General features: G+C 49.5%; 4 protein-coding genes across 4 annotated transcripts; 1 reads left to right on the forward strand and 3 right to left on the reverse strand.

The window, feature by feature from the left end:
- Positions 1 to 221: 221 nt before the first annotated feature.
- On the reverse strand, positions 222 to 5,265 carry TRUGW13939_07902 (uncharacterized protein; the record flags this gene model as incomplete). The annotated part of the gene is made up of 10 exons (XM_035491039.1): positions 222 to 592; positions 655 to 1,367; positions 1,438 to 1,633; positions 1,687 to 1,973; positions 2,045 to 2,122; positions 2,177 to 2,688; positions 3,894 to 4,743; positions 4,794 to 4,942; positions 5,006 to 5,012; positions 5,078 to 5,265. 10 exons carry the CDS (start codon positions 5,263 to 5,265, stop codon positions 222 to 224), a joined length of 3,351 nt encoding a protein of 1,116 aa, XP_035346932.1.
- A 571-nt stretch (positions 5,266 to 5,836) lies between these two features.
- Positions 5,837 to 9,281, forward strand: TRUGW13939_07903 (uncharacterized protein; the record flags this gene model as incomplete). The annotated part of the gene is made up of 7 exons (XM_035491040.1): positions 5,837 to 6,016; positions 6,087 to 6,171; positions 6,243 to 6,364; positions 6,420 to 6,581; positions 6,650 to 8,081; positions 8,138 to 8,736; positions 8,793 to 9,281. 7 exons carry the CDS (start codon positions 5,837 to 5,839, stop codon positions 9,279 to 9,281), a joined length of 3,069 nt encoding a protein of 1,022 aa, XP_035346933.1.
- A 281-nt stretch (positions 9,282 to 9,562) lies between these two features.
- On the reverse strand, positions 9,563 to 12,580 carry TRUGW13939_07904 (uncharacterized protein; the record flags this gene model as incomplete). Its single annotated transcript, XM_035491041.1, has 8 exons — positions 9,563 to 10,255; positions 10,324 to 10,574; positions 11,117 to 11,163; positions 11,219 to 11,381; positions 11,450 to 12,167; positions 12,225 to 12,321; positions 12,386 to 12,422; positions 12,499 to 12,580. 8 exons carry the CDS (start codon positions 12,578 to 12,580, stop codon positions 9,563 to 9,565), a joined length of 2,088 nt encoding a protein of 695 aa, XP_035346934.1.
- A 797-nt stretch (positions 12,581 to 13,377) lies between these two features.
- On the reverse strand, positions 13,378 to 14,463 carry TRUGW13939_07905 (uncharacterized protein; the record flags this gene model as incomplete). The annotated part of the gene is made up of 1 exon (XM_035491042.1): positions 13,378 to 14,463. One exon carries the CDS (start codon positions 14,461 to 14,463, stop codon positions 13,378 to 13,380), a length of 1,086 nt encoding a protein of 361 aa, XP_035346935.1.
- Between the last annotated feature and the right edge of the window lie 1,061 nt (positions 14,464 to 15,524).

A 15,524-nucleotide genomic window follows, 5' to 3' on the forward strand; every position in this document is an offset into this window, starting at 1 on the left:
GTTCTGTCTTCAGAATTCTAAACAATTCTAAAACAGCCAAAACAAGCAAAGCAAGCCCGAAAACCCCGAAAATAAAGGAAAAGAAAAAAAAAGTGGTATAAAAGCGAACAGAAAATATAGAACAATCAATCAGTTGGAATACAGTAGAGGTATTGGAGTTAAAACTCAAATATCGTGTAATTCCGTCACAATCACCAGGAAAACGACTAAAAGGGCTTCTTTCACCCTTCCTCATCCTGGTCGAGACGGCGATATTGACTGCTCTTCGATGAGTCTTTGCCTCGGTTCAGCATGTTTGATATCCAACCACCGAGACCTTCATTTCGGCTCTGGTCATCTTGAGAATTGTTTTTGTTATTACTGCTAGACCCAATGACCGGTGGGTCGATATTAAGGCCTGGAATGGCGTTGTCGGCACTGAACTGCCCGTGTGGGCGATGCATGTCGAGCGACGGCACTGGTGAATTAAAGCCCATCAAAGAATCGCGTTCTGCTTGGGTTACTGGCGTAGGCATTGTTGTAGTAGCATCTCCGAAGAGTTCATTCATATCTTCCAAGCGGACACCCATCGTCTCAGGGTACAAAAAGTAAACTGACTGGTGTTAGCCTCATGGAACAATTCTCATGGTTAATGGGCAGACAATTTAGGCTTACCAAGAACAAAACTGCAGGCACAGAAAAAGGCATGGATGAGGTATAGTCGCCATTTAATCAAGGCTTGGAGGACCGGGGTGAGCTCTCCAACCAAGAAATTAAAAGCCCAATTGGAAGCAGTGCTCAGACTCGCGCCCTTGGCTCGAATGCTCAACGGCAGGATTTCTGGGGGATATAGCCAAGGAATTGGGCCCCAAGAAAAGCCGAACGCAGCATTGTATATCATAACGCAGATAACAGTAAGAACCGGTGTTGCCGGCACATCTATGAGGATGAAGTAGGACATCGCACTCAAAGAAATGATCATAGCGACAGCGCCCCATAGCAGAATTGGGCGTCTCCCCCACCCATCGACGAGATACCACGGGGGAATCGTGGATGCCAGGTATGTGAGTCCATTCACGCCGGTCATCAAGATGGCATCTCTACCAGCCCATCCTGCAGATTCAAACACAAGAGGAGCGTAGTACGATATGACGTTAATACCGTTGAGTTGGGCCATGGCTTGCGCGGACATCGCAATGAGGACACGCTTGTAGTAACGACGGAACATATCTGCATAAGATCGTTCCCCTTCTTGTCGTTGAGTCAAAACACCGAATTTGATATCCCTATACTCTTGGCGTGCTTCATCGTTGTGGATATCTCCTCCACCGTATAGATTGGCAATAACAATGAGACCTTCTTCGTCGTGATCATTGTCCAAGAGCCACCTGAAAAAGGAAGGGAAATTTAGACGGTTCTTCTCACAAGGAAGGTCGAAACAAGGGGATAAAAACTTACCTTGGAGATTCCGGAATGACCATACTGCCAACGCCAAGAAGGACACCCATGATACACTGGCAAAGGAGGGGTAAACGCCAGGAATAGTCGCTCTCGATATAGCTGCAAAAGTAGTCAACCCAGACACTTGCAGCGTAGCCACAAATATTACCGGTGAATTCAATGCAAGCAAGCTTTCCTCGATTATGAGGGGGACCTAGCAAACATGAGTTTTGTGCTGATCACGGCTGTATCGATAGGATAACATACTGATTTCTGATTGATAGACCGGGACAATGGTAGATAGCGCACCAACTCCCAAACCGGCGATAATGCGTCCAAGCATCATCATCGGGAGGCCATTGGCGAATGTTTGCAAGGCACCACCGACAAAAAACACCATCGATCCATACAAGATAGTCCGCCTGCGCCCAATTAAGTCGCCAATTCTGCCTACCATCAATGACGAGATCAAGGCGCCGATTTCGAGAATGGCGACAACGGTACCGATTTCGGCTCGTGAGGGTTGGTTAAAGTAATTTTTAAAATACGAGCCACTATTGAATTGAAGAGTCAGTTGCTGGGACGCACTGCACACACTCTGGAGAGAGAGAACAAGCCCGCTTACGTTATAATGCCAGACATAACACCTTGATCATAACCGAAAAGGAAAACGCCGAGAGAGACAAAAACGCTGGTAAAGTACCTGTACACACATGGTCAGTCACAAGCCACCGGACAAAAGCAACTCAAAACGCACAGGAGTGGCTTGCCCACCAGCCCATGGACTTGGGCTCTTGATCTATTGCCTGGCGACATGATGGCGGCTAGGATTCGTTCAGTTTGCGAGATGTGTCGAGCGGGGGGCGTCGGCAGCGGGATAGAGTTTATATCTATGCCACCTTGAACAAAAGTCGACCCTTCGTCGTAATGGACTTTTTTCAATCGCGAGTGACGCGACGAACGGGTGCCGTCGACCGATTTCCGTAGGTCGATCCGCAGCGGATCTTCTTCGTTGGCAAGCTGCTCTGCGAGGTCGCCGGTATCGCTCCAGCTGGAGAAGTCGGAGTGCGAGGAAGAAGAGGAGGAGGACCGCCGGCTGGAAGCCTTCCTCTTGCTTTCCAGTTCCAGGGCCGAGCCGTGAGAGTCTCCCGATGCTTGATGGTCAAGGTGAAGTTGGGATTGTGAATTGTGAAGTGACTGCAGAGGAATGGGCGGGGTGGTGGACCGGGGAGACTTTGGTCGAGGAATGGTGGCGGCTAGTATAGCGGGCTGACTGGGTCAGCCCTTCTCGAAAACGAGGGGGAAAACGGGGGAAAAAGGGACGAAGAATTTAGGTGCAAATCGAGGGGGCACTAATTAGTCGTAGCAGATCTGCTTCGATCGGGGAATAGGCGTGTCCACTGGTCCACTGGGTCTGGGTCAAAGAATGCGGAGGAGGGTTGGGCGGATCTCAGGCACTTGTGACACCGGCAAATGCAAGGAGCAGGTGACCACTTTTGGCTGCTATTTAAAGTGCTGGCGCGGCGGGATTGGCGTGTCTGCCTGGATAGATGGAGGACGGGGAGAATGAGCGAGTTGGCTGGCTGGATGGATGGATGGAGAAGGAAAGGGGAGAGGGGGGGATGAATGGATGAATGAATGAATGAATGAACGATGAATGAAAGAAATGAGGACGAAGCAGCCAGATCGAGTGTTCTGCCTTCTCCTGCTGCGAACGATGCTGATACCAGCCGGGGGCCCAGGGCTAGGCTGCAACGGGACTAGCGCGTCGTGTCGCTTCCCCGACTGCGTCAAGACTCAAGACTCAAGACTCTTTCCGTTGCACAATAATATCATTATTTGCCAACACTGCGACTCTCCCCCTCAGGCTGAACGGCTTCCTGCGCCTCGACGAGCCCGGGAACGCTCCTCTGCATGACCCGTGGTTAGCTAGGGCTATGAACACTGTTAGTCACCGAGCCAATCGCCTGGCCAATGGCTGTGCCTCCCGCAATTCTGACAGCCCGACACTGGTGGAGATGGTTACTAGCACCATTACATGGTCTGTTTTTGTAAAGCCAGACTCTCCAGAAGAGGCTTGACTCCATATGCTCGGCGTGGAGATCGCCGTGACTAAACAGTCTTTAGTGCAGCCTCGACGTCATCGCGCGCCCCCGATAGAGACGACTTGCGCTTCAGCATCTGTATACAGTATAGCAGCTAGTTATCTGGCGAGTCCCAATGATTCGGACAAGACTCTGTTTTTCCACACTGTGTTCCCCGCCCGCTAAATTGGGATACAGATCGGCGGAAACCAGTCATGCGGTGTATATCCAAGACATGAGCTTTGACAACGAGCGTTAACGTACGTATTTACTTGGCGCCTGTATTGGTCTACCTGTTCTATCACTATCTATCTATGTTCGGGGAATGGTATAAATTTATATACGTGTCTGTTCGCCAAAAAGCAAAAGATTTCGTTATGATCATGTCACGAGAATGCGGAGGCCGTCCTTTTCAATAATAACCGTATCAGATGGGTTGGCATACTTCCGCCGCATCAACTCGAATATCACGAGGCCAGCGCTTGTACTAGGCACCTGACGGATGCTGCTGCGAAAGAAGTCCCGGAAAAGCCACCGTCGCCATCCTCCAGCTTCGCCAGCTCTTCTTCGGCACTCCTTCAAGGTTGCCTGGTAGGCATGGTAGTAATGACCCATCACCTGCGAGCGAGAACGGTACGAAGCAAGCTTCTGGTCGAGATGCTCCAGTCGTTCACAATGCAGGTCTTGAATAACGCCGAGAGGGTGTTGAATGGTTTGCTGCACTATCGACGCCGTGATTCCTGCTCCCATCAAGAAGCACGGCTCGATAGTATAATGCGGTTTAATAACCGATTGGCCGTGCACTTCTTGCGTGGCTGCGACGACGGGTGGGAGCCCTTTGGATTGTAGATACCCATAGTACCACGTCACATATGATAGATATGCCTGTGACTTGACATACTCGAACGAGGAAAAAAAGAGAGCGTAGCCAAAGGAGTCGCGCACAAATGAGAGCGTCCATCCAGCAAAAATGCCGCGGACGCCAATCTCCCGCAGCTTCGTCCATCCGTACTCCCACATGCTTCGATACTGGCCTTCGAGCATGCCACTGCTGTGTAACCGGACCTGCAGAGCATCGAGGGGTGCAGCGATCACAGATTGAATGGCGCCAGCTGTAAACCCTGCTATAAACGTGGCCGTAGGTGGCGCGGGTGGATACGTCTTTTTGATATTATTCTGTGCAGGAGTGTGAAGAACGCCGAGGACTTGCAGGTAAGAAGTGTACAGTAAAGCGCCCACACTGCTTCATGATTAGCCTACATCAGACACCGTAGCTAGGGAGAGACTGACGTGGTATTGGCGAGCAAAGGAGGAAGGATCTGGTTGGGCAAGAATTTCCATCCGTGAAGACGGACTGCATGGGCAAGAAGGCCTGGCGTCGTTGTATGGAATGACCATTTATCTTGACCAACTCGAGGATTTATCGCTCGCGGATAGGCCTATGTAGGAGAACATATGAGGAACGAGTTTGCAGAACTAAGTATTGGACGGAGGCTAAATACCATATAACTATAGCAAAAAAAAGACTGGCTGTTAGCAACGGCATATCGGCAATACACGAAAGACTAACATACTCAACTCGCGTTCGAAAAAACGCCTTCACAGGTGCACGGAAGTAGAAAGCCACCAGCTGGGCACTAAACGCTCTTGTTCCTGCAGCAGATGCCGCCGTCGCTGCGTGTTTTCGGTGGTTTTGGCGAGAAGCATCCTCACTATCCAGCCCGGGAGTGTCGCCGGAGACTGGCTGGGCTGAGGACATCATTTTCGAAAACCGCAAATGAAGAGAATGATGGATTCGCAGAAAATCATGTCTTCTAGCTGCTCACGATGTAGTTTCTGCATATACGTAGGTCTATTTATTCAGTATCAGCCTGAGATAGATCAGTTGCGCGTCGATGCGGGGGGTCACATGGTCCTAGACCAGGGTCACACCAACCAAATATCACATCAACGTAAAATTTATCGCCATTTTCAAAGAATAAAAATAAAAATAAGACAGCCAGTCTCGCTGTCCTCAGGTTTTGGCCTTTCGCCAGTCGCAATAGTCAGTTCAGTTAGTTGCAGTTGGTCCGTTCGTGCTTGCGCCGGGGCCCAACCGGACTAAGCCGAATCCAGCATGATTGAACGCGCTTCGCGTCTTCTCTTTCTTTCCCGCTGAACGTTTGCCGCAGCAAAATCTCCTTGCTATCAACTTTCATCCCTCTGCGACCCCAGACACGTCCCCGAGGAAACGCCAATAGATTCTTGCTGTTTGGCTGGGATAGATCGAACGTTACCACTTATCACTCCCACCTCACCCATCTGACGACAGTGGTTGTCAGTTCGCCTTCGAGATGGCCGAAGACATCGTCATCGACAAGGCGGTCTTCTTTGACCACTTGTCCACATTCTACAATGCTTGGAAAGCGGACAAACGAACAGGCGCAGGTGTTTTTGGCGGTGTCGGTTCTATTGTGATCTTGATGGGAAAAACAGATGAAGCAAACTCTTTTCAGAAAGCCAATTCGATCCATGTGAGAGATCATTCAAACCCTGTCGCCGTCTGTCTCAACATGCCTCTGACCTTTCTTTTTCCTCTACTAGTTTTGGCTCCTCGGCTATGAATTCCCTGCCACTCTGTTTGTTTTCACCACGGAATCGATGTACATCGTGACAACTGCGAAGAAAGGTAAGGGCGCTCTTTCGCGATTTCCTTTCCTATCTTTTTTGTTAATATACTGATGGCTTGGTGCGTTATAGCAAAACATTTAGAACCACTAAAAGGCGGCAAGATTCCAGTCGAAATCCTTGTCACCTCCAAGGACCCTGCGGATAAGGCAAAGGCTTTTGATACATGCATAGATGCCATTAAAACGGCCGGGGTAAGTGTTGATGATATTCCCTCTCCTTTTTGCCAATACTGACATCGTATCACAGTCAAAAGTTGGAACTTTGCCAAAGGACGTGTCTACCGCCCAGGGACCTTTTGCCGATGATTGGAAGAAAGCGTTTGGTGAAGGGCTGAAGGACATTGAGGAGGTCGATATCTCTCCTGCGCTCTCCGCCGCGGCTTTGTCTGTTAAAGGACCCGATGAGCTTGTAAAACACGCCTCCCATTGAATACTACTTGTTCAGCTCAAGAGATCAAAGGCTGACACCATCTTTAGGTCGCGATGCGCAACGCAGCTCGGGCATGCAGTGGCCTGATGTCCGAATATTTCGTTGATGAAATGTCCGAATTGCTAGACGAGGGCAAGAAAATTAGCCATGAGTCACTATCCAACAAGATTGATGCCAAAATCGACGACTCCAAATTCTTCAGCAAGATGGGAAAACTTCCACCAGGGTTCGACTCAACACAACTTGACTGGGCGTACGGGCCAGTGATCCAAAGTGGCGGTAACTACGATTTGCGTCTGACCGCCGTCTCCAACTCAAACAACCTGCATGCTGGAATCATTGTTGCTGGCTTTGGCGTGAGATACAAGACTTACAGCGCAATTATTTCCCGAACCTATCTCGTAGACCCAACCAAGGCCCAGGAAACGAATTATAGTTTCCTACTGAACGTCTACGATGCGGTTATCAAGGATGTACGAGATGGGGTAACCGCCAAAGAGTTGTACAACAAGGCAATCGGTATCGTGCGCGCGAAACGCCCTGATCTAGAAAAGCATTTCCTGAAAAATGTCGGCGCTGGTATTGGCATCGAGCTGCGAGATGCAAACTTGGTTCTCAATGGGAAGAATACTCGAACCCTTAAGAGTGGAATGACTCTTTATATCTCCATTGGGTTGACCGACATCCAAGACGTGGACTCGAAGGACAAAAAGAACTCCACATACTCCATGGTTATTACCGACACCGTGCGTGTTGGCGAAACAGGGGCTCATGTCTTCACTAAGGACGCCGGTATTGATATGGACTCGGTCTCTTTCTATTTCGGCGACGAAGAAGAGCCTGAAAAAGCCCCCAAAGAAAAGGCCGATGTCCGATCAAAGGCTGCGGCAAGCAAGAACGTTACAAAGACCAAGCTCCGTGCAGAGAGGCCAAACCAGCTGACCGAGGGTTCGGAAGCTCGTCGCCGAGAGCATCAAAAAGAGCTCGCTGCTAAGAAGATGAAAGAGGGGCTCGAACGGTTCGCAGGTGCCACTGGAGATGGAAATGGTGTGGCCCAAAAGAAGTTCAAGAAATTTGAGTCTTACAAACGGGACAACCAGCTGCCACCCCGTGTGAAGGATTTGACGGTTCAAGTTGACCACAAAGCTTCAACAGTCATTGTACCAATAATGGGCCGACCAGTTCCTTTCCATATAAACACCATCAAGAATGCCAGCAAAAGTGACGAAGGAGAGTATGCGTATCTACGTATCAACTTTCTCTCCCCGGGACAAGGTGTTGGGAGAAAGGACGACCAGCCTTTTGAAGAACCGTCGGCAAACTTTGTCAGGAACTTGACTTTGCGATCAAAGGACAACACCCGGTTTGCACAGATTGCTCAAGACATCACAGAGCTTCGAAAAACCGCGTTGCGAAGAGAACAAGAACGTAAAGAGATGGAGGACGTGGTTGAACAAGACAAACTTGTGGAGATTCGCAGTATGTCCCTTTAATTACCGATGTTAATAGCCTACATCAGACTAACTCCCAAACAGACAGACGACCCATTAAGCTTCCAGATGTCTACCTCCGACCACCACTGGACGGAAAACGAGTTCCAGGGGAGGTTGAGATCCACCAGAATGGTCTTCGATATCAGTCGCCTCTTAGGAACGAGCATGTTGATGTCTTGTTCAGCAACGTGAAGCACCTGTTCTTCCAGCCATGCGCACACGAGCTTATTGTCATCATTCATGTTCATCTTAAAACGCCAATTATGATTGGCAAACGCAAGACCAAGGATGTGCAGTTCTATCGCGAAGCCACTGAAATGCAGTTCGATGAGACCGGTAACCGACGACGCAAAAATCGCTACGGAGATGAAGAGGAATTTGAAGCCGAACAAGAGGAACGAAGACGCCGTGCTGCTCTTGACAGGGAGTTCAAAGCCTTTGCAGAGAAAATCTCTGATGCTGGAAAAGACGAAGGAGTCGATGTTGACATTCCGTTCCGAGAAATTGGTTTCAGCGGTGTACCCAACAGATCCAATGTTCTGATCCAACCCACAACGGACGCGATTGTACAGCTGACCGAACCGCCATTCTTGGCTGTTACCCTGAACGAAATTGAGGTTGCCCACTTGGAGCGAGTACAGGTTAGTAGCGAAGTATCCCCGGTACCTCAGGATGATTAAAAGCTAATGAAACTCAGTTTGGTCTCAAAAATTTCGACCTTGTGTTTGTATTCAAAGATTTCAACCGTCCGCCAGTTCATATTAACACTATTCCCGTTGAATCGTTGGAAGGAGTGAAGGATTGGCTTGATTCGGTGGACATTCCTTTCACTGAAGGACCTCTTAACCTGAACTGGAGCACCATTATGAAGACGGTTGCTAGCGATCCGCATGGCTTCTTTGTGGATGGAGGATGGTCATTCTTGGCTGCCGAGTCTGATTCCGAGGGTGGTTCTGACGAAGACGAGGAGTCTGCTTTTGAACTATCCGAGTCTGAAATGGACGCATCGGACGAAAGCTCAGAGGAGGGCAGCGATTTTGATGACAATGCCAGTGCCGAGGCCAGTGAAGATCTCAGTGGGGACGAAGAGAGCGGCGAGGACTGGGACGAGCTGGAGAAACAAGCAAAGAAGAAGGACAGAGAGGGCGGGATGGACGAAGAGCGAAGCAAAAAACGCAAGCGTTAAACTGGCCGTTCATCGTGGGAATTCGTGCGTCGGTTGGATTCTATCAAAAAGTCGTGATAGCTACGTACTAGTTTTATCTAGCATACATGGTTTTACCAAAAACCGGCATCTTCCAAGTATGCAATTCTACTGTAATAATCGATCGAGTTTTATGATTTCATCAATTTCACATAATCCCAGTCTCAATTTCTAGGCCGTACATTTATTTGAAATACACATCAGCTTGCAATAATTGACAATAGAATGGCTCTCCAAATCCCACAATACAAGGTCGAACAAGTTCACTTCCCCTCTCTCATAGTCGACCACATATTCCGCATCCGACCACCCTGGTCATTGGTAAAGCTCTGATAACAGTCATCCGAAGAATAATCCATAAAATTATGAATAGAATCCAGTCCTGGCAAGTCCGGACACGAGTCCTGGGACGCCGGACACCCTTCCGTGGAAATAGACTGCTGTGGAGTATCGGCAATGTAATCGCCCTCGTTACCAGACGAGCAGCTATCACCTTGGAAAACATGCAAAAGACCGTGCCAATGGCCGACTTCATGGACTGTTGTACCTCCCTTGCTATAATGAGGAATCGAGCCGCCCGGCATCGTGGCTGCGAGGATATTGCATCCGTCACCGATATACTCATCTACCGGACTCGACGCGTTGATATTCGGATCGGGAAGCGTGCAGAAGCCCAAAAGATTCGGCGATGATGAATCTCTTGTATCTATGGGTCCATGTGTTGTTGTTTTTGTTGTTTTTGTTGTCCCATCACGAGAGTTCACATTAGTAGAATCAGTGAGCCTGAGATCCGTCTGGAAATAGACGTTGAGACTGCTATAATTGCCACGACGCAGGGCTCTTTTCATTTCCCTGTCATCCCCGTTCTGGGCCCAGGTGTCGTTGATACTTCGATCGATGCCTAGGAGTCTATAGCTGATGCTTGTGTTGGCGTATGCGCGTTTGAGGAAGACAAACTAATCTTTATTAGTTTATTCATATAAATTATAGAGCATACAACAAGAAATAAAAAAGGTATGTATACCTGCGACGCGATCATCTCATTCGTGACCAGATTGACCTGATCCTTTGTGCTCACGACATGAAAATACGTCTCAACCTCGATATTCTTCGGTTTCCCATCTTCTCCACTCGTAGTCGCGACGCGCTGAGTATCCATAAAAGCAAGTCGTTTATGAGCGTCCTTCAACGCCGGGCCCGGTGTTTCGGTGCCACAGCTTCCATCACGAACAAATACCTCGCGTCCTTGCTGCTGCTGGCGAGTCGTTAATAAAGCTGTTGATAATGAGAGAAAGTAAACATAGCATGGTATGATCCAATGCATACTGTAATAAAAACCCCCGGAACGAACGAAAGACGAAAAAGAAAAAAGAGTGAATAAAAGTAGGTGCAAATTCAACCCTTTGGCAAAAATGGACAAAATGTAATTCTAATGTACGTACATATTGCTAATAGTAATCGGGGAGATTGACGCGCGGTTGGAATGTAGCAGAATGCACCGCGTGAGTCAAGCATGGGTGATGCAATCGGAATGTTAGCAAGATACCAAGTCGAGATCTTCGCGCGAGAACAAAGATTAAGCATTCTTGGCTAAATCAGAGGGGTGTTTTAACAAAGTAAGCTAACATGAATGTTTCATATTGTACCCCAGCAGGTAAAGTAAAATAACCGGCAAAACGCCATATAGACTATATGAGGAACGAGACTAAATACCTAAAAACAGGTCCCAAACGCGAGAGCGAGAGAAAAAAAAATGAAAATCGGGAAATTACAAGGTCGTTGGAATAATATTTATGCAGTTCGTCCAGTCGCGGCACCAGCACCAGGCTCGTTCCACGTGAGATAGGTGTGGTCACCGAGTTTTCTAATCAAGTGTCAGATCAGAGTAGTATTCTGGGGAACAAAACAGAAAAACTTACCTCGGTCTCACCAAGTGCGCAACTGCAAACAAGACTCCCATAATCACGCAAATGCCACCAACCACAACATAGGCAATACCCATGAAGGGGTTCTTCCCGCCCATGACTGTTCGCGTTGAAATCAAAATAGATTTAGTGCCGCCATATTCGGTGACATTGAAGCCTGGTCATACATGTGAGATACCATCCAGATCCGTGTTAAAAAAATTTTATAAAAGAAAAAAAACTTACTGTCGTCGATATCCAGCCTGTATGAACCTGCCGGCATCACGTCGTCGTCGTTTCTCAGAGACAACTTGCTGAAAGTTGGGAGGCCAGCAGTCCTCATCCACACCATAAACGCCTCGTCGTTATGGAGGTCTGGAAGGGTGTCTGCTGTGTAGTTGTCTCCATATTTCCTCCGCCAGTTGGGTGGCGGGACCACCTCCGTATAGTTGTATTTAGTAGCCTTGATCAGCTTCTTATCGCTGGACCAAGCAATCCCTTTGTTGGTCATGGTGTAATTTTCAGAAGTGGAGACCGGCACAGGGCTGTGAATGGTGTCATTGAATATCGAATTTGCGATCAATCCACATGGGTAATACGCCTTTTTGGAGACCGGATCAACGCGCAATGGATCACAGTTGCTGTTAGCGATGGTATCGTTTTTAACTGCAACACCCTTTAACTGATCGTTATCCAGGGACTGTACATATTTTCGGTGGTTTTGGTAAAAGTTGGTTAGTTTGTAGTAGACGAACACGGGGGGGCCGATCGACTCCGGGAGCGTAAAGTACAGCGAGCACGGCGTCGTTAGGGTTTTCGAGTCTGTCTCGTTTCGCTTCCATGTGAAACTCGAGGCCTGCACGGATTTAAAGGTCGAGGACACTTTTCCCGAAGGCATAGCTTCCGGGATCCCGGTTGGGGCCTTTGTTGAACAATCCGTATAGTCGATGACAATTTCTTGGACCTAAAACTCTCCCACTCAGCCGAGACGTCACACACGAAGACTGAGAAACCGACTGACCTGTTGGCTAGCCCAGAACAAGACGCCTCCTAACGGTGCGAATATTGCGCCAATGACGAAGAAAAGGGGAAGCACCGACTTGGGCGTGAGTATAGGTCTTGAGGCGGACAAAATTAGCCGTTGTTCTCCTGTTTTCGGGGAGGGGCGAGGCAGTCACTCACTGCCATGCTTTGAGACGCTGTTGGCGGAAAGCCGTGTCTAGAGACAAAAAAAAAAAGGAGAGAGAGGTCAGTTTTCGGGGCTGAGACTTGTCATCGGATGGCTTGCAACGCACTTGCTGGTCTCTTGCTCTTCTTCTTTTCCCCGTCGTCGGGGCCCAGATGATCCGGGTCGCCGTGGGTATCGTCCTGCGACATATTGGGATGGAGTCGCGTTCTAGAAATATGTGTGAATCATTTACTGTATGGACGAGAGGGACATGTGGTGTGTGTATTCGGAAAGGAAGGCCAGGAGGAAGGAAGGTCCCCGTGGCGCGAGCGGAGGGCGGCGAGCGAAAACTGCGCGGGTGGCCTGTCCGGCCCGCCCGGGGCTGACAAAAGCGGATAGGCGCGGGAGCTGCAACGTTCAGCGCCACGCTGCATGGCTATTCTATTCTTAGCACGACATGTCTTGCTTCTTCTCGATGCTGCTGACGAGTGCAGATCCTCTACGCCTGTGTTACTGCTACGAGGCCAATACACGAGTATAAGATGCAATTCTACTGATATTCAGATTCGAATGTTCTAAGAGAGAAGAGAGTGAAAGAGAGAGGGAAAAAAAAAAGGCACAATGCCTATACATGATTTGGGGTATCTGGGTAAGAATAGCAAGGGGTGATCATGATCACAAAGTCACTAGACAAAACTAACTAGCAGCCCAATGTGCACAACTTCCAAAGAAACAGGTTTAAGCACAGAAACAAAGCAAGTCAATATGATAAAACTGGAGAAGAACCACGGTTCTAACTCCAGTGAAGTGATATCAAAAGCAGTCACAAATTCATAGCATTGATGCAAAGGGAAAAAAAAAAAAAAAATCAAAAACGCCTCTGTTATGAAGATAGTTCGTCTAACTGATGCAAACGTGATAAGTCATTGGTATGGGTGCGGGCAGACCAGCTGTGCCCGCTTCGGACAAGAAACCCGAAGAGATCGTATGCACATCGAGTGTCCTCTCAAAAGTCGCCCAGGAACTGCTTGAAATGCTCGGGTTTGAACCAACCCACGCGGTCATAAGCCGTCCACAGCTTGCTCGCTTTGTTGACATCGATTTTGCAAGCCTGCTGGGCGTCGGTCTTTCGAAACTCCTTCCCGATGCTGAGGGCCTTGACACGTGCTTCGAAGATGCGCCTCTTGCTGCAAAGATATGTGGCACACGACAATCGTAAAGTGGATGCCAGAGAGATTTCTGCTGGATCAAGGCCGTGTCGGTCTGGATCGTTGCTAAGATCGAGCCCCTGGCCCTTCCAGTCTGCTTTCAGCCCCTTTGTGTTGCCTGCGAGGGTGTGGACGGACGGCGAGTAGTCCTTCAGCGACTTATAATCGGTGTCATCTCTATTGGTGCCCAATGGCTTCGACGCCTTCATTGGCGACGGCATGCCGTTGAAATCGTCTAGGATGCGCTGTGTCGGGGTGGATTTCGGGGTTCGCTTAGGCCTTGGGGCTCGTGCGGCGCGAGATTGGCCGTTGGCGGTCTTCTTGGACGGAGCAGGAGCGAGGCGTTTGAGATTCGGCGATCGAACATCTGGGCGAATCATTGCCCACTGGCGATCCAGAAAGTCTTTCTCCCTCTTGGCGTAGGCGAAAGGGTTTCGATTGAATTGCGACGACACGATGGGGACGCACGACAGGGCCAGGACATATTCCTCTCGGGTGGGCTTGTTGAGTTTGTTCTGGAAGCGGGCCATGTGAGAGTTGATGTGCTGGTCGATCAGAGCGGGGACCGGACCGAAGAGGGGTTCATCGTTGGCAACTTCGACAAACGAGTCGCGAGGAAAGAGCACGGGGTCCCTAGACGAAAGATTGCCGGATTCGCTGTCGAGTGGTTCGTGGTTGGACTTTCTCTTCTTGTTGCCTGCGTAGGGAGTCACGGGTGGCGAGGGCAAGTCAACCTGGGAGGATCGCTTTCGCTCGTCTGAAATGGGTGGCAATTTGACGGGATCGTGCGAGGCGGGATACTGCGAATACGCAGAATTGAAGTTTTCCAGCGGCTTCGTCTCTGGCGGAGACATGAGGCTGGAGACTGACGGTAAGCGATTCATGGTCAGGTAGTGTTGGTTAGGCAGCGACGACGGCAAGGAAGTCATCTGTTTGCTCCAAACACAGTGAGGTGTCGGACGATGTGGGGGAGGAAATATAATAATAGATTGGTAAAAGAGAAGGAGGGAGAGAGAGGAGGGAGAGAAGGAGAAGAGAGGAGGGCGAATATATGACGAAGTCTGATGCGAAAGGCGAAGTGGAAGACAATGGAAGCGCGTGCAGGTGGATGTGATTTGTCAGTCCAGAGGCTTTGTCCTGGGCTGGTGGCGATGCGGGATTATGCGCCTTGCCGGCGATAAGGCTGAGATCAGTCGTCGATAACGCCGAGCGTCACCGGATGGCCACGGGGCTGACTCTGTTCTTCTGCGCACTGCACTGCACTGCAGCCTGGCTGCAGGCAACCTGATAATAATAACACGAAGGGATTTGTCTTGTTCGCGATTTGCGGGGGATTGCGGTGAGGCGCAATACTACCAGGTGGGGGTCTGGTCTGACTTGTGTGGTCGGCGGAGATAAGATAGGTCGATAGCGATAGCGGTGGGTATCGTCAATCAGGCAACAAAAAGAGAGCAGAGCGAGCACGAACAGCACAGCAGTGGGATTCACAATTGCAACGAACGAGGGCGAGGACGAGAGGAGGACGAGGGTTAAGTAAAGAAGGCCAGGCAGATGACAGGCGAGGCAGGCGTGACTCTGGCGACTGACTGGGCGGGGCTGGGCCAGGCTCCTGTTTGGCCTGTTTGGCCTGTTTGGGCGCGTGTGACGCACTGGCTGCCAATCACAGGCGCCAATTGCCTCTACCACAGCCCTGCTGCTATAATAGGCAGCATTCACTGGCACTGTTGCTATTGGCCATTGGCTCCTTTTGCAGTATTATTGGCTTGGTCCTATTATTGGCCATTGACTCAATGGGTACTAATTGAAACCCCTCCAATTCATTGTAGTAAGTCATTGACCCAATAAATATAATAATAATATGAGAGCATGACTTGCGAGGATGACCTGCGCAAGATCATCTCTGCTCCACCCCAACCTTATTAGGCTGCCCAACCAGCGCGCCCAA

The sequence above is a fragment of the Talaromyces rugulosus genome, chromosome IV, assembly GCF_013368755.1.
Source record: "Talaromyces rugulosus chromosome IV, complete sequence".
Taxonomy (NCBI): Eukaryota; Fungi; Ascomycota; class Eurotiomycetes; order Eurotiales; family Trichocomaceae; genus Talaromyces; species Talaromyces rugulosus.